Source organism: Branchiostoma lanceolatum, chromosome 8 (assembly GCF_035083965.1).
Source record: "Branchiostoma lanceolatum isolate klBraLanc5 chromosome 8, klBraLanc5.hap2, whole genome shotgun sequence".
NCBI classification, from domain to species: domain Eukaryota; kingdom Metazoa; phylum Chordata; class Leptocardii; order Amphioxiformes; family Branchiostomatidae; genus Branchiostoma; species Branchiostoma lanceolatum.
Window position 1 is genome coordinate 16258024 of NC_089729.1, and position 22605 is coordinate 16280628.

General features: G+C 39.3%; 1 protein-coding gene across 4 annotated transcripts; it reads left to right on the plus strand.

Moving 5' to 3' along the window:
- The first annotated feature begins 16 nt into the window (after positions 1 to 16).
- Positions 17 to 22354, plus strand: LOC136439695 (rho GTPase-activating protein 44-like). Of its 4 annotated transcripts, XM_066435233.1 has the most exons (19): positions 17 to 281; positions 2445 to 2484; positions 7686 to 7793; positions 10004 to 10080; positions 10279 to 10390; positions 10784 to 10978; positions 11823 to 11891; positions 12197 to 12278; positions 12683 to 12810; positions 13174 to 13221; positions 13373 to 13448; positions 13757 to 13838; positions 13960 to 14040; positions 14234 to 14350; positions 15180 to 15200; positions 16155 to 16234; positions 16687 to 16870; positions 17528 to 17689; positions 19307 to 19420. In XM_066435233.1, exons 1-18 carry the CDS (start codon positions 229 to 231, stop codon positions 17664 to 17666), a joined length of 1692 nt encoding a protein of 563 aa, XP_066291330.1. In that variant the 5' UTR covers positions 17 to 228; the 3' UTR covers positions 17667 to 17689; positions 19307 to 19420. The 4 variants fall into 4 exon arrangements, with proteins under 4 accessions (XP_066291330.1, XP_066291328.1, XP_066291332.1 ...); XM_066435231.1 differs by lacking the exon at positions 17528 to 17689 and having other exon boundaries at positions 19307 to 22354; XM_066435235.1 differs by lacking the exon at positions 19307 to 19420 and having other exon boundaries at positions 17175 to 17645.
- Positions 22355 to 22605: the final 251 nt, after the last annotated feature.

The window sequence follows — 22605 nt, forward strand, 5'->3', positions numbered from 1 at the left end:
CAGCTGATTGATATTTCCCGGCGTGCTGCGCGCGGAGTACGCCCATGTTCATTTTGCCAAGAGAGGAAGTTTCACGGGAAGCTGTTCGGCTCATGTTAGCACGGATCCCGCCGACAATTCAGGATACATCGGTCCCTTCCGGATATCAGACATATCGGACCAGGGACTGTCTGTCCTCCACTGTTTTTCTCCCCGTGCTAGATGCGAGAGTGAGACGCCGCCATCATCATGAAGAAGCAATTTCTTCGCGTGAAACAACTCGCCAACCAAACAGTTGGGAGGTGGGTGGACAGCTTATGATGCATGATATATGCCACCGAAACCTTTCTATTAATCCGATTAACCTTCCTGCCTTTCAAGCACTCCCGTCATTCTGTAACGATAAGCAGAAGTATTGTTTTCTAAAGCCGCCGATCGTGGAGTAAATACAATGTCGGTGGGAGGGCAGGGTGCGCTAACCCAGTCCGAAGTTCGCCCATCTCAATGTGTGCTGTACTGTTTTCTGTATATTTGCATTCTGTGTGGCTTGTCCCAACAAGGTCACTACTAGATGTGGTGACTGCATCTGTGCAAACGGTTCACTGGCAAAAATATTTGGCCAGCAAACCCACACTTGCACGTCACAGTGTGCATCTTTTTACCAAAGGCAAAGACATTTTGCCGGGTAGCAATTATAAACTGTCACTAGAACAACAGGTTTGTTTAAAAGGGTTAATCAGTAAACAGTTGTTACACAAACGGTGAAATTGAATGTAGCGTCCTCGGTGAGGGGAAAGGTATAATATTTTCAAGCGGCGTCTTCACAAACCTTCCAACTGAGACGAAACCATAATAGCTTACTTGTAACCTTACAATACTCAATGCTTTTCAAGTGAGTCACAGATATTCATTGGCATACCGTGACGTTCAACATGGTCAACATTTTGGGACATTCTATAGGCTTTAAAATAGTTTATTTTTCTAATAATATCATACATGTTCAAGCTCGCGCACAAAACCGACCACTGAGTGTGAGTAACCCGTTTAGCACAGAACATGTCACAGCTCCACCCTATACAGAATGCCAGACGACCTCGATTGACCTCAAGTGCCGGCTTTAATCATGATGCAGGATATAGTATTATGAATATTAAGAAAGATATTCAGTACCCTTATAATTTTGTTGTGCACATTCATAGCTTTAATCATGTTCATAGGAATTAAAATTCCTTGCTGTATGTATAATACACATGGTGTTGACAATTGTGTCATTTTCAACATTTAAAAGTGACATTTGGGAGGTTAAAACCTACAGCTATCATAGCAGGAAGTTGGCATTGCCCCTATCCCCATCCTGTTTCATCTACAAGCCAATGTATTCTATTTGGATCTGTTTGGCTTGTCATATTGAGTACATTTACAGAACAGGAAATGGCTGTTTTGTTTTCAGAATCTCACGATTTTTCTCATGAATGATTTCATTCTGGACTGTTTCATTCAAAAGGCACAGGAGGGGGCAATAACATTTTTTTTAATTGAAAGGCCGGGTGAGTCAGGAACAATTGATTCTATTTGGAAATTACAATCAAACTCAAAAGGGAACGTATGTACATTGTAAAAAAAATGCCCCAATACCCCCATCTGGAGACTTTGAAATGGTATAGCCCTGGACTCCATTGCTGTTGATTATCGTATAAAAGGGTTGTGTTAACATTCATGTTTACAAAAGGACATAATTTGTGGGGTTGAGGTTATTCCTAACCCCTTCAAACTTTCAAATATTAATTCTATGTGGTCTCGCCCTTGAAAGGCTGACTGGTAACGACATTGGAATGAAATAATTCACCAGGAGGCTGCGGCTGATTTGATTGGATCAATCTTATTATGGACAGGGAAATTGGAGTTAATTTGATTAGGGATCAAAGACTCTGAAAAGGTATGATGTCATCACCTGGACTGATTGAGTAACAAGGCCAAATACAAGCTTTGTACTTCCTTTTGGAAATATATTTCTATATACTGTAGCATCATATTTGTAGTTGTGATTAGTATGTGATGTTACATCATTCATATTAATGAACATTGCAATTTTAAGTCTCTGAAATCTACAATGACGATGTATTATGAACCTGAAAATAATACTGCTTTAATAGTGCTTGTTTAGATGATTAAGGTATGGAATTTTGTCTAGCCCAGCTAGGCAGGTAAAACAGGAAATGACATCAGAACCAGGCATCAGACAGATATGGGAAACAGGAAATATCATATACTGTAAATTCTTGTATTTTTGCATCGACTTAATTTCGCAGAAGGAGGGAAAAAGAGGTTTTCAATTTGTTCGCTGTCGAAACAAACACGCATATTTGCAAAGTCATGACTTTGCGACATTTCAAGATTAACGGTACTTTGATTTTTCACCTGATTTACGTTTTCTTATGACTCATGATTCTTGTTCTTTGTTTCAGAGCGGAAAAAACAGAAGTTCTCAGTGATGAACTACTACAGGTAAGTCGATATGAGTTCATATTACACTTATTGTTATAGTTGGGTATGTCATAATGTATCAACATGACAAAACAAATGACTTACGAAAAGAAAAAAGAAGAACCATGAAAAAGTGCTGTTGTTTTCTTTGCTCATAGATTGTAAGGAATATATCACCTGCAGGCCTTTTTCATTTTAAACTAGGAACTTCGAAGTTCAGGAAATTTCCAACTGAAATTCACATGGTCTCCTGATAAAGATTGTGTAAAAACCTGCACTGCAAACTTGATATTAATCTTGGCAAGTATGTCTGAAGTCTCCTTGCGATCTTTCCCTTTTTCATAATCGAGTCAGTCTGAAAAACATTGTTGTACAAAGTTTCACACCTCAACTGTCTCAGACATATTGTCATCCATTGGTGCATGGCAAAACAGTTTGTTCAAAGAGAAATGTTAAGTGTAGAAAGACTCAGTCCCTTGTCTATCTGCAAATTCTGCATCCCACATAGAAATTCCTTATCCACCCACTCTTGCGTTAGGATGATATCATCTATAACCACCACTGGCATGTGTGTTGACCAAAAATATGTCAACATTTATTCAATGTTGTGGGAGTGGTTAGTAGGCTCTAGGGTTGTCCCATGTAAAATTTATCTTTCCTAACTTGAGTCAATAGAGTCATACATAAGTACATGGTTATCAATTCTTTATCAGGGTTTGTAAAATGTTACTGTTAGTGAGACCTGCTTACTAATGCCTGAGTACTGCTGATTTGCATTCCATTATGTACTCCGTTTTGAATCCTCTCTCACTCAAGAGTCTATTAGAGTTGACAAGTGGTACCTTTCATAGGACAGGTGTGCCCTATGTTTGTCTTACATTGTCCTTAGGCAGTTAACAGTTATTCCCAGTACATGCTCAAGGGAGTTTTTGGATGTAACTTGTAAGACTGCAAAGTTACAGTTTGTTTATGCTACACGTCATTGTAGGGCTCACATTTTTTTTGTACATACCTACACAGATGCATGCAGGTGGTATTCAAAATTACACCTGCCTGCACCATATAGACTCCACCCACACCTCTCATTATCTTTCTGTTAAGGCCACCCAAAATAATAGTTTTAAGGTGTTCCTGGCAGTATTCTTAAATCTCAACTCTGTTGTACATCAAGATTTATATATGATGTAACTGAAATAATAGTGTAAGCTTGGGAACAACCAAATACCAACCAGTATATATAGGTTAGGTATAAAGAGATATTACAAATACCTGCACAGCTCCAATTTTAACTGTACTATCCTGCATAAGCAGCTGGTATTTCCTGCCATGTATATTACATATGCAGTAAGTTGTTTTGATTAGAACAACCAGTCACGCATCACACACACATGGTAGACACAACAGTGAGACAAAGATTATTCGCGATCCTTGATTTCCTCAAACATCTGGTGCTAGTAAGTACTAGTATACTTATTGCTAATCTTTATGTTTTAGGACTGCATAGTTGAACATGACTGTCACATACATGTATTATAAATGATATCACACAAATAATTTTGTTGTTGTCATGTACATATTCCATCAGGAAGATATACATATGGCAGAAATTTATGACATTTTGTGATTTAAGAGTAGATTTACTTGATTATGATTTTTTAGGTGAATGCTTATGTGTTAGATACAGATTTTGTTTAGTGGTCATATAATCTATTGCATGGATGTTGAGATATGCAAGATGCCATGCAGTGATAATCCAAGATTATAGCTATGTGGTGAAAGACACCGCCATGAGTTTTAATGTGATTATGCAGGCACTTCTAACCATATTGTTGTGCATTTGAAGAAATTAAATCACTCTACCCTAGGGAATACATGTAGGTAAGCATGTTAAATGTCTCTCTATGTTTTCTGAAGTTCTCAGAATGAAATCCAAGACAGTGACGTTTCAAGGTGAATTCAAAATATTCAAGGTGAATTCAAAATATGACGCATTCATCTTTCAATCATAATCAACTATAATGGGAATGTAAAATAACTTTACTTTAGGTAGAAATATACAGATACATGCCTAATACTAATATAGTCTGTAATTTTTCACATAAGGTTGAACAAATATCTATCCCTGAACTTTAAGTTCTAACTGTATGAAACCTTCAATTTTCTGAGTTTATTTTAACATTATAACAGTTCTTTGCGTACTACAATACCAGCACAGTGTAGTTACATTTGATGTGGTTGCCTGTAAAGGGATCGGAAGCTTTAAAGATTTAAGAAGCATTCACGATTCTCGCGTATCCATTGTTAAGAAGTTGCCAGGGTTAGTTGGGTGTGAGAGGCCTTTCTTGAGAAAGCCGGTACAGGTAATAGCCACTTGACTTCAGAGTCAGAAGTGGTTTGAAGGAGTTACAGCTGTGTGGGTATGTAGACCAGGAGTATACACGGCTGCTCGCGGAGAAAGCCATGCTCCGTGAACTTTGACCCTCGGGACGTAGATTTCCTTCAGGTCAAGGAACCCTTCGTGTAAAGAAAAGACGTGGAGAAACGACCGCTAGACGCGGTCTAGTGGGATAATAGGAAGTACGTGTGATAAATGAGACCCCAGTGTCCGCATTTTGTGAAAAGTTGGGAAGTCTGTGAAACATTTTGTGTTGGCATTTGGGAACCCCCTTTGTAAAAACTTCACAGTTATGCAAACCGCCTCAAAATTCATGTTAATGTTTTACAATGATTGTATGTAGACAACTGTATTTGAGGCTAAACTACCATTAGGGCTAGTCCATCTATGAGTATGAAGCAGGGGGGTAGTCAAGAAAATTGAAGACATTGAGATATTGTCTTTGAAATTAAATAGAAGAAGAAACTGGAAATGGGGGTCAATAGTTTACACCATCTAAAATTTTTAAACATAATCTTTTTTAAGAGTGAACCGTGTGGCAGTGTCATATGAATACGTACACTAATGTGTATCTGAATTTTAGGCTATACTCATAGCATATATAAAACATGTCATCATAGTGTCACACCTGTCCTGACACACCTGCTTAACAAAGAAACTGTCCGTAAAAAACAAATATTTAAGGAATGCCAGGTAACTCTGATGTTAACTATTTACAAATACCTGACAGCTGTATAGACGTTTTCTGTCCCCAATAAGATGAATTAGGAATTTTCAACGTCCTGTTTAGTAAAGAGAGTTGAGTTATCAATATTGATCTTCCGGAAAAATTCCTCACAAGAAAACTTGTAACGTGAGATGTTTCTCAATACAGACCTTTTATTATCCAGCCGCTTGTGTTAGAAATAACAGAAATGTACTGTTTGTATACTGTAAACACAAGTTAGTGCAAAGTAGACAGAGGTTTCCTGTGTTTTTGCAACCAAATCTGGTTGTCCACCTTGGTTGCTGTGGAACCAAGGTTGCAAGAAGAATGTCTTATAATGTCGAAATGAGAATATTGACTTTTAGGCACAAAGAATTGTGATAAGTCTGGTAGATCTACTAAAAATGCCATTTGACATACTGCCAAGCAACTGGACAAAATTTTGAAGCAGACGTTTCAGACGGTATATATATACATGTATATACGTGGTCTTTCGTCAATGACTTAAGTGTGAGAAAAACTAGATAAAAAAATAATGCTTCAAAGTGTTTAACTTGATAGAATTCGTTCTGTAGTAGGATTTAGCTGCGACAAGTAAGTTAGACTATACGCTTTAAGTTTTGACTGCATATATCAATTGTTTTTTTTTTAGTAAATGTTCATGTTTGTTTGGAGAAAAGAGTATTGTCAACAAGGTTAGATTATCTGAAAAATTCTGCTTGAAGTATGGTGGCATGTACATGTATTGTGCTCTAATCTGGTACATCTTTCTGGTCTGAAAAGGTGGTGTGTAAGCTACCCTTTCCCCTTGCGACATTCATGGCATCGTGCTCTGACATTGATATAGGGGGAAAGTTGACCTCAATGGTTTTCTTAGAACTGCCACAAAGAAACCTTCGGCCTTCTGAAGTTCAGGAACTTCTAAGTGTAGACTAGTTGAATGGCGAAACTTTAGATTTATGTTCCTACTTTCATTGGGTGGAAGGAAAGGGGAAGCTTACCAAACAATCAGACTGACTATATTTGTAGTGACGACTACACACACTTATTTTCTTTCATCTTTTTGACAAAAGGAAAACAGAAGAAGTCGAGTATAGACATTTTGAATGGCTGATCAACTTCATCAAGAATGGTCGCGGTTGTTATTATGTTCGTGGTTTTCGCTGTGAACTCTTTACCACAAACTTAGAACCACCGCAAAAAGCTGTTCCAGTATTATGTGACTGTAACGCTACTATTGTTTCAAATGGGAATTCAGAACCACCGCGAACACTCCATTTTCTCCCTACTGCAAAATTAAATCCCTGCGAACATTTCTGCATTTGCAGTAGCTGTTGATTTGTACCATTTGTTTTCTGATGATATTTTCACATTATGAAATCAATAACAGGTATGAGTGTATCATTTTAAGATTTTGAACTGTGACAAGTGGACATGTTAGTGAGGCTAGATAAATGTATGTTTGTTAAGGCATTTTCAGGTGAAAAATATGCTCAAGTCTCTGGCGATTTTTAGATTCTGTGGCCTTCTGGTGATCAACAAATTAAAATACGACCAAAGCTCAATTATCTCCAGACACACATGCACATACACATGCACACATTTCAACTGTTCTACACATGTCACAGTCATACACTCAGAGAAACACTTTTGCAGGCACAGAAAGTGCTCTGCCTTATCAATAACTATATATATATTATATGTAAACATATTTTCCCAAGGAAAAGGAGAAAGAGCAGAACTTGTTTGAAACTGTCAAATTGACATTCAAATTCAAATCAAGGTAGTTCATGTGTTTATTAAGTGGTCCATACAATAACCTCACTTCACTCAGGTGTAAATGAGTACCTAGCTCATCTAGGGTTAGGAACGTCCCTCGGATAGGACGTTAAATGGAGGTCCCGTGTTTGGGGAGAGCCACACCCAGCACGTTAAAGAACCCACCACACCTTTCGAAAAAGAGTAGGGGCATGCCCCGGTGTGCGATGGTCCAAACCTTACAGTCCCGTTTGGGATGACATTTTGAAAAGGTGATAGTTCACCTGTTATGTCAAGCCTTCCACAAATGTGGTAAATCGAAATAAATAAATAAATAAATAACATGCTGCTTTTTCTCCACAGATTGAAAAGAAGATAGACAATGTGAAGCTGGCCACACACAATGTCACCAAGAAACTGTCTGCCTGTCAGCAGCTGCAGGGTGGGGGGGACAACTTAGACAAACGCATGGTGAGAACTGTGTTCTATCCCTCCTCTCATATTTTCTTTTTGTTGTGGATGTTTGATTACAGGGTTGCGTAGCAAAACCTTTGTTGGATCCGTTGGCATGTGTGGTGGCTGCCATCTTGAATTGTGACGTCACATGGTCGCCATCAGTGTTTCCGCCAGACCGCGACTGAGAAGCCGTCCACTTGGGGAGGGCCGTACCGCGAAAATTAATTGACCGGACCGCGAAAATTAATTGACCGTACCGCGAAAATTAATTGACCAGGAAAAGTAACTGAATGTTGTGATCAGAAAAGACTTTGTTAATTTTTCAAAATCAATTTGTTACGAAGGTCGCTATAATACTGCTTCAATCGTCACAAAATGCGATCTATATTGACCAGAAACGCCTCAAGTGTAAAGGGGTTTTCCCGCCCTGTGGTCACGTGACACCTTGCCGTCAACCAATCAGAGCACAGGTTTAATGACGCGGACCAATCAGCGCTTAGAACCTTGCATATCAATGAGCTTAAAAACATGGCGGACGGCCCGGGACTCGAGCGAGCGTCATGACTTATGTGAATTCATAGCGAAAATACGATTTATCTACGGTACATACGGAGAATTTTCACGGAAAAATATTCAAAGGAATTTATATTGTGTCGAATACGGCCAGAAATGAAGGCGAACCGCGGCAAATCACGACGTAGAGGCTGAAATGCACGGGCGAAATTCTTGTTTTGTTTACGTTTTTCCTTGTTTTCCTCGATGACTTTCTTCGATTGAGTCTTTTAATGAGATCACCGTATGCCAAAGGCACCGACATCGATTCTTCGCAAGCTTAAAACAATAGCAACAAACAAAAGAGTGTGAATTTCCAACGATATAGAGCGTCCCCACGCCCGCAGTAACAAAGAAAAACACAAAGAAATTATGCCGACCTCTCGTATTTATTTCCCGATTTCTCGGCATTTAGTTAGTCTTTTTTTTAAAGAGGACGGCCTATGTCTGAGTTCAGGCCGTCCAAAGCGACATAAGGCCGTCATTTGACGGGAAGACGCCCCTCTGGCGGAAACACTGGTCGCCATACCATTTTATTGCGACGTGTGTTTTTTTGGGTTGCTAGCGTTCTCTCTATTTTTAACAAATCAACACACATTCAATTCAAGAAAAATTCACTACCAATTCATTTTTATAAAAAGATCCCGTAATTGCTAAACTATTTGTTTTTCAGGTCAGGTGTATTTATTTATGTCATACCTGGGCCGCGATAGCGTTCGATACTTGTGTTCAGGACCAGTATCTCACGGGCTTCTACTTTTATCCCACAGGCTTCCATAGAACAATTCGAATTCAATTTGCATGCACCGCTGTTGAAAATTCGAACACCGGATTCGGACATTGAAGAATTGTAACAGTTGTACTTACAAGTTTATTCTTTGAAGACACCAAATTTTCTCCACTTCTGACGAATTTTGCATTGAAATGTGTGCTTTCTTGGATGGGTATGACATAAAAAGAATACAACATGGTGTATTCTGCATCACCCTCTGTCCCAGTCCTCCCATAGGTCAACGGCCCTTCGGCCGCCGGGCGCTTTGATCCGCAATCAGGCTGGTATCCATGGTGATACATAATACGCTGTGTTGTATTCTCTATGTAGCGAGAGCTGCCTTGGCTGACCCAGTGTAATGAATTATTATCATTGTCAATGAAGACAAAATAATACAAATACATTTGAAGTGATGCTTTATTGTCAGTTGTGTTACTTTTGATTCTTTCTTACATATTTTCATCATTAGAATTCAAAAGATTTTTTCCTTGTTTTCTTGTGTCTTTGTGGCTATTTTCTTGCACCTTCTTCTGTGTTCTCCAACCTTCTTCCTAGGTTTCTTTCCATGAACTACTTAATCTGTACTCCTTCTATGGAACAGCATTTCAGAAAGGTACCTACATGTACAACTGTAAAAGTAGAAAATACACTTTGTAGTTCTTATTTCATATGTTCTATTCTTTTTTTGTGTGTGTGTGTTTGGAATGTGGTTCAATTATACATGACTTTGTGTACTTTGTCCATGATGTGTTCATTTGTAAATATTCTTTTAGGAGCACTTTGGTCAGTTAGTTTTGAATGTTACTACAAGACATTGAAAGGTTTCAGATTATACATACTGTACTGACTGCTGTGCACTGTATGTCTTAAGACTGTATTCTTATCTAATCTTATCTTACAGAAAAAGCTTCCTCAGTCAGCACTCTCACAGAGCATGTTGGAGTCCTCTGCTTTGATGGGGGATGATGCACTGTTGGGGTGTGTAGGCATTTTTTGTTGCATCATTATAACTTCTGTATCAAAATAAATCATGCTTCACATACCTTGGCTAATATTGCAGTATAAAGATGAATAATTTTTCTCATATCTTATTGTACATTTCAAATTGTTCGATATTAATTTCATGTTTTAGTGACATTTCTTCCATCTAACTGAAGTGCTCTCCTGTGTGTTTAGGGCATTGTTCCAGTTGTGTGGAGAAGGACAGGGAAATCTGGCTAAGGACCTCACCAACTACGAGATGGAAGTCGAGAAAACAGTCATGACACCACTAACAAACCTACAGGAGGTAAGAGCCATATACTTAGTGTCTTCTGGTGTGTTTGTCTGTTTGTTTGTTTGTTTGTTTCATCAAAATTGCATGACTTTTTGTGTTCATAGTCATTTGAAAACAGTGTAGAGTGGCTGGTTTGCACCTGCTAGGTTTACCTACAGGGACACTGACAGGAAGTTATGTCAAAGGTCCCAGAAAGGTCCCAGAATAGGTTAACCAATCCTGTTTTCAATTTCCTGCTATATACATATCTGTTGTCTCAAGAGAGCCAGTCGGGAAAAGGCATTAAACAGACTCAGCGAGAAATTCACAAAATGTTTCACAAAGATATATGAGATCTTCGATTTCTTGTTGGATTTTTCGCAAGACTTTTTCAGATTTGTTAAACCTGCCCCCCTCCCCATACAGGTGGATATTCCTGCCATCCAGACCCAGAGAAAGAGGTTAGCCAAGCTAGTCCTGGACATGGACTCAGCGAGAAGCAGGTACCACTCCGCAATAAGAAGCTCTAACACCGGAGGGAACCAGGCAGCAGCCATGGCCAAGGCAGAGTCCCTGAAGGACGAAATGGACGATGCACAGAGCCGAATGAACCTCTGTCGGGTAAATTTTACAAACGTTTTTAACCTTCTCCCTGCTGCCTAACACTGTAACCATCATCATCATCGTTACCCCCCAGATAACCCCGCAAGGGGCAAAGTAGGGGGGAGGAGTGGGCAGGCCTACAGCCTGGCACGGTATGACTCAACGGTGGGAGCCGATACAACCGTGCCAGGCAGGGCATTCCACTGTGGGATGGTGCGGGGGAAGAACGAGTGTTTGTATGTGTCTGTCCGGGCGTTGAAAGTTTGGAATTTAAGATGGTGACTACCCCGGGTGCGCCCCTGAGCTGGTTTAAGTAGACTGACTGCGTTTATATTGATATGGTTATTAACGAGTTTGTAGAAAAAGGTGAGGCGGGCGTTCCTCCTCCTTTTGGAGAGAAGGGGCCACTGCAGGACCAATAGAGAATTGGTCGGCAAACGGTCACTTTTGTGTGCTTAAGGTTAATGTTACAGTTTAAACTAACTAAACTGCTAAACTTTCATAGTTAGACCTCATGGTTTTTTATTAGACTAAGTTCTGTACATGGCTTTAAGAAAGGCATGTTTTCAATAAAAACTTGTTGCTCATCGCTTTGAATTTAGACGACAAAATCTTCTAATCTGTCCAGAATTAAGTCAGAATTGATAACTTATATATGTAATTATTGATTGAAATGATAATCAAGTGACCTACAAACTTTACAAAGAAAGTAAATGCTCATTCAAATGACATTGTGATTGGACGTTTATAAAAAAAGATGCCTTTAAAAGTTCAAAGATTAAGACAACCAGCGTTAAAACTACAAATTTCAAACTCAATGATTATTAAACAGTTAACATTACCTTATCGTCTGTTATTTCAGGATGCCCTGGCCACCGACATGTACCAGTTTGTGTCAAAGGAGCAGGAATATGCACATAACCTTATCAGTGTAAGTATATACCCAACCTGTTACTAGTGGCTGTGCTTTATGCTAAAAACTTTGAATAGGGGTAGGGGGTTCACTTTTTCAACATAATACTAAGGCCACACCAATTTAATTTCTTGGTTAACGGATTTTTATTTTTAAAAAAAACAACAAAATTTCGAAAAAAAAATTCAGGAAAACAGAAGGTTGGGCCAGCCTATTGTTTTCATGATTTCTTGTTTCTAAAAATTTTTTTTGGGGAAAATGAAAATCCGTTTACCAAGAAATTAAATTGGTGTGGCCTAATGGTGAACTTTTTTGCTCCACAGTTGGTTGAAGCCCAGATCAGATTCCACAGGGCGGCCATTTCCAGTTTGGAGAAGGTACTACCGGCCATGAAGGGACAACTAGGTAGATATGCACTTCCTGTTCCTCTGATATAATATTACTTCTATATAGTGTACCACTTTTGTATGAAGTTACGGCCTGGGTCAAGAAACCTTCTGCTTGGACATCATTGGGTTCTCCAAACACCCGAAAACTGTTTCGATTTCCCAGATACCCAAAACCCCTATCCCAGCCCACCTCTCTGAAATTATTTTGTTTTTCCACAATTCTTAGCGCTTGTTTGACAGAAAAATTTGACACCATACATGTATAAGATTGTATTTTTACCACAGAACAAGCTACATGTTTAATAATGAAGTGGAAGTTGTGTTACACCACATTAAAAATGTTTTATTTTTCCCACAAAACAAGTTATGATGGAAGTGAAATTGTGTTACACCACATATCATGTTGTATTTTTCCCACAGAACAAGCTATGATGAAGCCAGTATACGGCCTGTCGTTAGAGGAACATCTAAAGATTACAGAGAGAGACATCGCCCTGCCTCTGGAAGCATGCGCCTTAGCTCTCTTGGAATGGGGGATGGAAGAAGAAGTAAGCTCTTGTCTTGTCTTGTCTTGTCTTGTCTTGTCTTGTCTTGTCTACATACATGTACAGTGAACAACAAAATCCTTCATACCCTGGCCTAGCCAATCACAACTACAAGGGGTGTGAATCGTTTTGTCATGACCTGTACATGCAATACATATATCTTGAAACATTCTACTACTGTACATGTGTTTTAAACACATTTCGTAACAGAATAGTCTTTGAGCAACAGTCTTGTATGTGTACCAATTTGAAAGGCATTTGAAATCTGTGTAAAGGTTGCCATTATTGGAAACACAGTCTTGCAATCAAAGTATTATTCTCATGTGGTCTGAAATCTAACCGCCATTTGTTTTATTATTTCTACAGGGGTTGTTTAGAGTAGCAGGTAGTTCCTCTAAAACAAAGAAATTGAAGGTAAGTCTGATGATTATTTCATACTTTCATGATTATTTCATACTTTAAGAGATTGACGAAGGTAAAAGAACATGAAATGCTGTGAATTTTTGGCCATGTTTTTGTTGTTTTTATTGTTTTAGAATGACCCAAACGTTTTGTTATTTGTCAGGCTGCTTTAGATTCTGGTATCATCACTGGGCTGGCTGACCTGGAAGAGTATGTACAGGACGTCCACTCAATATCTGGTGAGTGGAAGTGTTGCAGTTTTGAAAGTTTCAGTGCTTTTTTGTTGCAATGATATTTATAGTTGTTCTGCCATACTTACCAAATTATGACATTCTACGAGTTGGAAAATATTGTGAAGAGTTGGATTTCAAAGGTAAAGTATCAACATGATCAGTTAAGTGCTAATTGTGTACATTAAGTCTGAGATTATCTTTCCAAGGGTCATGCCAATGCTTGATGGTTATCTCATGCAGTTCTATTCATAGTTGCTAGGTGGTGCCCATGTACTGTCAAAAGCCATGTAACAAGTTAATCTGTTTTTGGTCAGGTGCATTAAAGTTGTACTTGAGAGAGCTCCCTGAGCCGTTGATGACCTTCGACTTATTCCAGGACTGGATGGAAGCAGGAAGGTCAGTAACACCATGAAATAATTTCATATTTCATACAGTCTACATTTGTAGTTATTTGACTCTCAGACATTGACAAAATGTTGATTGGTTGTCCTGTAAAATTTTTCATGTGCCTGTACAGTACTCAAGACCCGCAAGTAAAGTTACAGGCACTGTGGAGTGTGTGCGACAGACTGCCCAAGCAAAACTACAACAACTTTAGGTAAGTTCGTTGTATTGTCTCTATCAAAATGTGTACCTCACTTTTTCTTCCCTAGTTGGCTTTGCGTTGTATTGTATATTGATCCAAGTTTAACACTTAACTATATACTAAGCAGGTAGCTTTGTATTTTGACAACTATGGCTCCTCATGTAGCTTTTCATCTGGTAAAAAGACTTGTTGTTTTCTTCAACAGATACTTGATAAAATTCCTGGCTACGATCTCGGGCAACTCGGAAGTCAACAAGATGAGTGCGAGCAATCTCGCTCTTGTGCTGGCGCCGAATCTCATCTGGTCACGAGAGGAAGGAGGGTACGAGCAGATTTCATCATCTTTTTTTGTTAAAACTTTTTAATTTGTTTAATGAATTACAAAGTTGAAAGTTGAGTTTGTGTTGCTGTGGAAAAGCAATAAGTGTCAATTTCTGTTTGAATTTGGTTGCAAAAAAAAGGACTATAGTTATATACTGTATAAGTTCTATGCTTACAACAAATTCTTGCACTTCTTTAGATCTGATAAATCACACCTAAAAAACATATACACAATATGTGGTGTCAACAACTTTTCTTTTGAGTTTTGCAATCACATACTCTTACTATCTCTCTAGATTATTTTCTATATCACGTATTGTAAATACATGTCTTTTTTACTTTCTGTTTCTAGCTGTGAATATTATTTGACTTTTATGTTTAATTTTGATGGGCCTGTCCTATACATTCCTAATAACTTTGGCTGGTAAATATATTTCACTGACAGCATTCTCCTCATTACAATAACTTTATCCTAGTCAACCACATGACGATGCACCTCTTCCGTGTCTGAGAATTTTATGGCTATTGAACTTTGAAGATGTTGTCCCACAGAAAACTTTGTCAAATTTTTGGGGAAAATGTGAAAACCAGTAAAATCTCACCCACTGTAACAACTATAACTGCTGATATGGCATGTTTGGAACCATTTATTGTAATTAGAAATACTGCTGTGTGATTGGTCCATTCCTGGCCAATCAGGATGCTTGATCCATGGCACTTCATCTTCAAAATGGGCTCTTTCATGAATGCTAAGCATGACAGAACCCTTAGTCACACACTTCACTACTGTCCAGCATAGCCTGCAACTGAACTGTTCTTTCTCTCACCAGCAATGGTATGGAAGATGCTGCGTAAGTTGACCCACGACTTTTGACCTTTACATGTGGTGGGGTTCAAAGGGCATGTTGTGGTGCATGATGGGCCAGTTGTGTTCCCATGGGAAATGATAAACGGTGTTTTTGTTATTTGTATGGATGGCATCTCCTTTGAAACAGTTTGCTCCTTGGAATGAAATATGTTGAAGAAGTAAACAGGACCTCATCCATACAAAAACATAAATGCCCAAACATACGTTTGGTGGCAGTAGTTGAGATGGTGTGTGGTAAATGGCTTGTTTTTTTGTGTCAACAATGCATTGGTGCTGCAAGGTGCATGACTATGGCAACTGTGTACTAAAACTGCTCAAACCATGCAACAAGAGAAGAAATTTATCACGTCTGCTTGACATGGTTGATGTTCTAATGCTGTTTTGTTTGTCTCAAGTTATTGTAATAATATTTACTTTCAAAGGTCTTCAGGTCTAGTCCCATGTTTAAAAGTCTAGTCTCATGTTTAACCTTCCAAATGTCAAGGCAAATTTACAATCTACCTTTGACATTGGGAGGGTCAATGTAGTCACCAGCATCAAGAATACTATTTACCATTCTATATAAATCAAACATGAGACTTGTTTCTACACCAACCTGATGTAACTTGTACTTTGATATAGAAGATGACACAACATACATGTATGTTGACACCAACCTTGTTGAAAAGCTGTTTGGCCGAACAAGTTGTTGTTGACGCCAACCTTGTTGAAAAGCTGTTTGGCCGAAGTTGTTAAGATTAAATAAATACTTGAAATGAAATTAAATGAAATAGCTGATATTGGGACAAGTCAGTTTCTGAAAATCGCATAAGCCTACCATCAACAAATATCTTGAATAGGGCATTTATAAATGATAATTGTGCTTAGTTTGGGAGGTACAAGTAGAAGTGAGAGATTTGTGAGAACTGCTTGCTGACAGAAATATTCCCTGTTCTAGGCTTGGTGTCATGGTAACGGGCGTGGCCTCCATGATCGTACAGACCATCATCCAGCATGCCGACTGGTTCTTTCCTGGAGGTGAGGTCATAGGTCAATGGTTACCATGGTGATGACAAACTTAGGTTTGACAACCCTTACCCAAATGATAGTCAGAATTGAAAATAAATAAATGATAAATACATGTAAATTGAAAAGCATTCTTTGTTTGGTGTGTTCACAGAAAAAACCCTCCTTTGTTGGTGTCTGCCATGTATTGCACAAATCATTTTCCTTTTTTTTAAATCAGTTATTTTGTCTTTTGGAAATTTGTCTTTCAAAATAATCCTTCAGAGGACTGATCATTTGTGAAACTACAGTTGGTCAAATTTATTATTATGAGTTTGAAATTTAAGAGAAAACATTATTATTAGCAGCAACATGAATATTGGTACATTGCAAAGTGTAACTTTATGTTCTTAATGTTACAATATTTACAAATTTTTAAAAATCGACGCTACATGCATTAAAATGTATTTTTTGTTCATTTCCAGAGTTTGATTTCCAACCGTCAACACCAGGTAGCGCTGGTAGCACGCCCCAGGGTTCCAGCACGATGCTGTCCGCCGTGGGGGACGGCGCGGAACCCGTGAACGGCAGCGGGGACTACAGCCCGCTGCCCGACAAACACGCAGCACACACAGAGAGCACGCAACACGAAGTCACACAATCAGAGGGGTAAGTCTCACAACACCTGAAACAACAACAGATACACAATAGGAAAAACATCTCTTCTCTCTAATCGTATTAACATGAGGCTTCTAACAGCCTGTCAATCAAGCTAGCTTACTAATGAAATCTTTCTGGAAAGGGCAGTAATTGCTATATACCTTCCTATGCATTTTTTTTTATTAGATTTTGTACCAAGTAAAAATGTTCAAAACATGGTAGTGTTGAAAAAAATTGTATAAAACTCTACCTGAGTACTTACTGTCAATCTTACCTTGTTGTTCCCATGGCAATCCCCTTCGTTAATGGAAAGGTATGTACCAAGGTCAGTGTACGAAACTGCCGTTTAGAACTGCCCCTTTCTACAACAGCTCACTGCCTAAGGCTAAGCTCTGCCTGCTGTCCTAACACATAAGGAACTTACCCGTTCTTCCAACCTCATTCTTTGCAAACTTAATATCTATAATTTCTGTTGCTCTCCTTGTCTCCCTCATATTTGCAGAAACTCGTATCATACAGCAGCTAAGTCATCTTGTTTACACACATCTTTGCCTATCCCGACGTCACGCCCCCTCCCCATATCATATTTTGCATGTGGTGTGTTTTATGGCAATCTCTGCATTTTTGCATGGTGTGTTCTCTTCTCTCTCCTCTTCTCATCTGTAGTAAAAGAAGTAGTGGCATATGGAACAAGATTGGGAATAGGAAGTCCTCCTCACTAAAGAAACCAAACTCCCCACCACCCCAAACACCTAGCTCCTTCCCGACGCGGAAGAATACCTCTTCAGTTACTACCGCACTCTGAATGAACCGTGGTGGTGGGTTGAGGTATGTTTGCTGCCACTTGCATGCCAAGCCAGACACGAGGCAATAAAGAATGGTCTCCAAACATATCTATAGCATGCTTTGAGCATGGTTGAGATTTGCTTGTTTTGTGCTTGCCTTGCATGCCACATTAGGTTTTCCAAAACACCAAACCAGAAGAAAAAGTTAACATTGTTCAGAAGGAATGTTTGGTTTGTTTGTTTGTTGCTTGCAACTTAAGCCTTTTGTCTGCAACCAATCAGTTCTTGCTATAACTAAAGTAATTATTATTAATATGCTTGCATACGAATGATGCCTGCTATATGCACTACCCATTTTAGGGGTGCATGCAAATTTAAAAAAAAAAAACTAAAAATAACTAACAATTAAAAAAGATTGTTTCACCAACATGCAAACATTTACAACATAGCCCTTATACAATCAGCATAAGTAACATGCACATTTCCAGAAATTATGTTAACTACTTAAATGTAACAAGCTCCTTGCTGCTACAGTTAAAGAAAAACAAGCTACATGTATACAGCTCTCAGAGACTGTCTAGAGTATCTAGATGTGGATGTCACAACAACGTGCCATTATTGTCTTGGCCTTGGCATTTTGACGTACATTGTACGTGAATTCAATCCAAAAAGTTTTAACACGCCATCTAGACATGAAAAATGCAGTCATGGCAAGTATAAGAACTGCCATGCCATCACATCTCACTAGGGGGCCCCACATTTTCCAACGTTTCCATTTTGCTATTGGGCAGATATCACTGCATCCATGCTTGACGTGCACTACAGGCAGTCTCTCAGCCGCAGACGCTCTTCTGCCATGCCAACGTTCCTGCTCAAAGAACATCACCACTGTTAAACATTTGTGCAAAATTGTCCAACAATCCTATTATATAAGAATGGTTCATTATCAGTTATTGGTTTTATGTCTTGGAAAGGAGTTGCAGCAGATATTTTAAAATGAAGGAGTTTGATCAACAGTTTACCCCCATGCAAATCAGACTACATTTTCGAGTGACACCAGATGCTACTATCCCTGCACCCTCCTCTTGCGGTGCTGAATCCCGCTCGGCAAATCCTCCCGGGATCAGCCCCGCTTTTTTGAACCGAGGTTTTGAGTATTGGTGGCAATCCTCTCATTGGCTGAAAGCTGTTTCCTGGTGACGCCCCCAATACTCAAAACCTTGGCTCAAAAGAGCAGGGCTGATCCCAGGAGGATTTGCCGAGCATTTGCCGAGCGGGATTCAGCACTGCTAGAGGAAGGTGCTATCCCTGATGGCATCTTGGTTAGCTTTATGTATGCTCTACTGAATGCCATCCAAATCATTATTGCGAATGACTACTGGAGCACACGTAAACTAAACACGGTAACAGCCAGGCAAACACGTTATCTGTTCTCATCATGCAAACATTTGAAAGAATGAGTGTTTGAAGAAAAAATTGAAGAAAAAAGATAATTTGGTTACCTCTAGAGAAGCCAATGATTTTCTGTCTGCTGCAGCAAATTGTCAGCAAATACTTTCCCTTGCCAAACACACAGTAGACCCGTAAACTTGGTTGATTTTCTTCTTTGTACATTTGCATTAATGGAACAATTTTCATGTTGCTCTCTTTCCTCGTGCAGGTTACTAAAGCAGGGCCAATTCGGAGTCCCGACCCAGCCTAGTCCACAAGTTAGCCCTTATGTAAGCCCACGGGTTAGCCCCACCCTTGGTAGGAAAAAGAAGCAGCCTGCCCCTCCCCCTCCTGGTCGAACCCCCGGCCGCGGGTCGCCAGGCGCTGCACAGTTACTGGACACGAGCCTCAGTCCCCAACAAGACACACCCGTCGGTACAGAACTGCCCAAAACCCCGGAGCGGCGGGTCAGCGGTAACACGACCAGGCCGTCCGGTCCGCCGCCCCCCAAGCCACGGGACAAACCGAACTCCAGACATTCTTCCAACACGTCACTCGATAGTGTCCCAACGACGCCGAGCGTACCAGAGACGGCAGACGTGGCCAGTGACAAACCGCCAAGTACGCCGGAGAGAGTCCCCCCCACCCCACCTGGTAAACCACCTAGACCCGCACCAGCTCGACCCGACGGCCCACCCAAAAGACCCACCGTGGAAATCAAACCTAACATTGATCCCGCAAAAGAAGAAAGCGTCCCTCCCGTCAAAGCACCAGAGAGCCCCCCTCCACCCACGGAACAAGTAGAGAAACCCGTTGTAGCAAAAAGGCCATCTATGGAGAAGAAAAACGATGTTGGGACAGCGGAAAAAGTTGCACCTCCCCCAGTAGCTGATCGACCAAAACGGACTGGGTCCACGGGACCTAAACCCCAACCAGCCCAACGCACCTTGTCCTGCCCAGCTTCAACAGAAGATAGCGAAGAATCAAGGCCTCGGGTTAACAGTCAAGAGGAAGTGGCAGCTCTTTAGATAACGATGAACACAGAACTTAGATAGAACCAAGTGGTATGTGGTCTTCTCGTAGCAAGTCATGGCTCTGAAGTTCCTTTTTCTGGCTGATATCGCCTTGTCACAACAGAATTTTTTTTCAACTTTTATTGTTTGTGAGGAGAGGCTATTGTAATTTTTCCAGTCCACTGCTATTAACCATTTTCAAAATAACACCAGATAGTTTGTAAGCAGTGATTGTATTTTCACTGTATGCGAAGTATGTACATAAGACGACACAATACACAGTATGGATACCATGTTTTTACTTACACTCTTCTGAATGACCGCTGTATAAGTAGGATATGAATGGTCTACAAAGATTTTCTTTATTTTACCAGTAAGGTATTTTATTATCAATAGATAATTGAAGGAGTTGGTGGATATGTGTGGTTTCCTTAACAGAAAAGAAGGTGCCTTCGTGAGTAGCAATCAGGGAAAAGGATGAGTTTAGGGAAGATTTTCTTGGTTTTTATTTCCATTCCATGATTATGTTAGAACACTATCTATTTGCCATCATCAGAACAAAGGAGACTGAGAAATGGAAAAATTTGGTATAAGTGTACACATTTGTGAAAGTGGTTTTACTCCTCAAAATGTCTTTGGGCAAAGGTACCATAGATAAATAGATGGTTATATTGTTTGTCTTGAAACAATTCCACCTTGTATTTGTATGGCTTCTTGCTAGCGCTAGCACAAAGTGTATCCTATCCCAGGTTACATTTCAAGAATGAAACAAACTTATTTTAACCATTTCTTAGCTAAGGGATCGTCTGTGCTCCAAATTTGTATTTTTAAAGCTTCGTTCAGCTTGAAGAAGGTTAATAATGGTGCACTTTAACAAAACAGTCTAATTCAGCACAAGTTCTCTTTTGTGGGATGGAAGGATTTAGAAATGAGGTATGTACATGATGAAGCCAACAACAGTGTGTTTTTTAATTTCTTTATTTTGTATTATTCTGTTGACAGGGGAAATGCGCATACTTCCAAGTGTTATGTGTAGATAGCTTTAAAAGTTACATCTTGTATCAGCTTGTCAAGGGTAAAAAAGCTTTCGATCCGTATGGCATCGCATATCTGCACCTTAAGTTTCTTTACTATGCAACAGCACTGTATGTATATCCTGCTTTACTATGAGGTATTCTTAGCTTTTAGAGCAGGGCAAGTGTTGCTTCAGGGCCTTTTGGTAATGTTAGCAAAAAGAATTATATGTATTATTTTGACAGAAAAGTTAGCATATTTGGTATGTTAAACTGTATTTGTACATAAGGCATGAACGCATATGTCAACATTGTTTTGTCATTTCAGCAAAGTTTTTTGGGAGGCTCTGTATTTCGGATGAGTTCAGATGATTAGGGGATGTACAGGCACAGAATAAGGTGCCTAGATTTCCAATAATCATCAGTAATTGTGTTCTTAGAAACCCCATGTATACCCCATATCCCACTTTTATGATCTTCCTTGAGATATTTAACAGACAGGTGTAGAAGTACTGGTATTCAAATGTATTTTACAGTATATTGTTCTCTGTGGTCTGGAATTTTCCAAAGTTAGAAATGGTCGGGACAAACTTAACACTAGATATCCTATTCATTTGTTTTCTTAGCTATTTTTCATTGCATAAGAACTTTGGGATCTTTTAAATCCATGCAATTTCAAGACTGTCCAAGAGATATCTTTGAAAAGCAATGACCTTATGGATGTTGCAAGTTGCTTGCATTGCAGTTACAGTACACTGACCCATAGTTATTTTATGTAGGTAAGGTTCACAATTTTAGAATCAAAACACTTAGCATAATTTTAAAATCAAGATGCTGTGATTTTTATGATTTTATAAAGAAATGTAAATCAGAGGCGGTAGAGTCAGTTTTGTTTATGGAACAGTATAGATAGCTTTGGCAGAAACCACTTTTGCTTTGATATTTTAAAAAATGTAACAAGACATTTTGGAAAAAATGCAGTGACATTGCCATGCTCTGTACTCGTGATTTTATACTTAGCCACAAAATGATGAAACTAACGTGATTGTATTAGCATTTTGATACATTGTGATGACAAACTGTAACTGTGTATGCCCCTGTGCCATGTATATCTGTTAACCATTGCAATGAATATTTCTATACAACATGGGCATAAAAAGCAAGTTTCTTTTTCATGCAGGCTGCAAGAAAAATAAATAGCTAAGAATCTATTAAAAGATAACGTTACAATAAAGGAAATCAACAACGTCAGCTTGAAGTTGAGTAGTCATTATTTCAATGTCTTTTGCAATATTAAATGATATTAGAGCGGTTCCCTATATTGAACGATATTCTTAAAAAGTTACTCGTTTCAACCAACGAGGTTTATGTCGACAAAACCAAGGCGGTACATGTCATCAGGCCATGGAATCAAAAGCCTGCGCGAAAACGAGGCTCCGCGCAGGGGTTTCGCAATGGACAGCGGGTACCCGGAAGTGGTGCGCGCGGTATATTTAAATGGT

Coding starts and splice junctions, on each gene's coding strand:
- LOC136439695 (XM_066435231.1), top strand. CDS start 229: ATGAAGAAGCAATTTCTTCGCGTGAAACAACTCGCCAACCAAACAGTT. Junction 13,222..13,372: donor CTAAAACAAAGAAATTGAAG/GTAAGTCTGATG, acceptor GTTATTTGTCAG/GCTGCTTTAGATTCTGGTAT. Junction 15,201..16,154: donor AATGGTATGGAAGATGCTGC/GTAAGTTGACCC, acceptor TCCCTGTTCTAG/GCTTGGTGTCATGGTAACGG.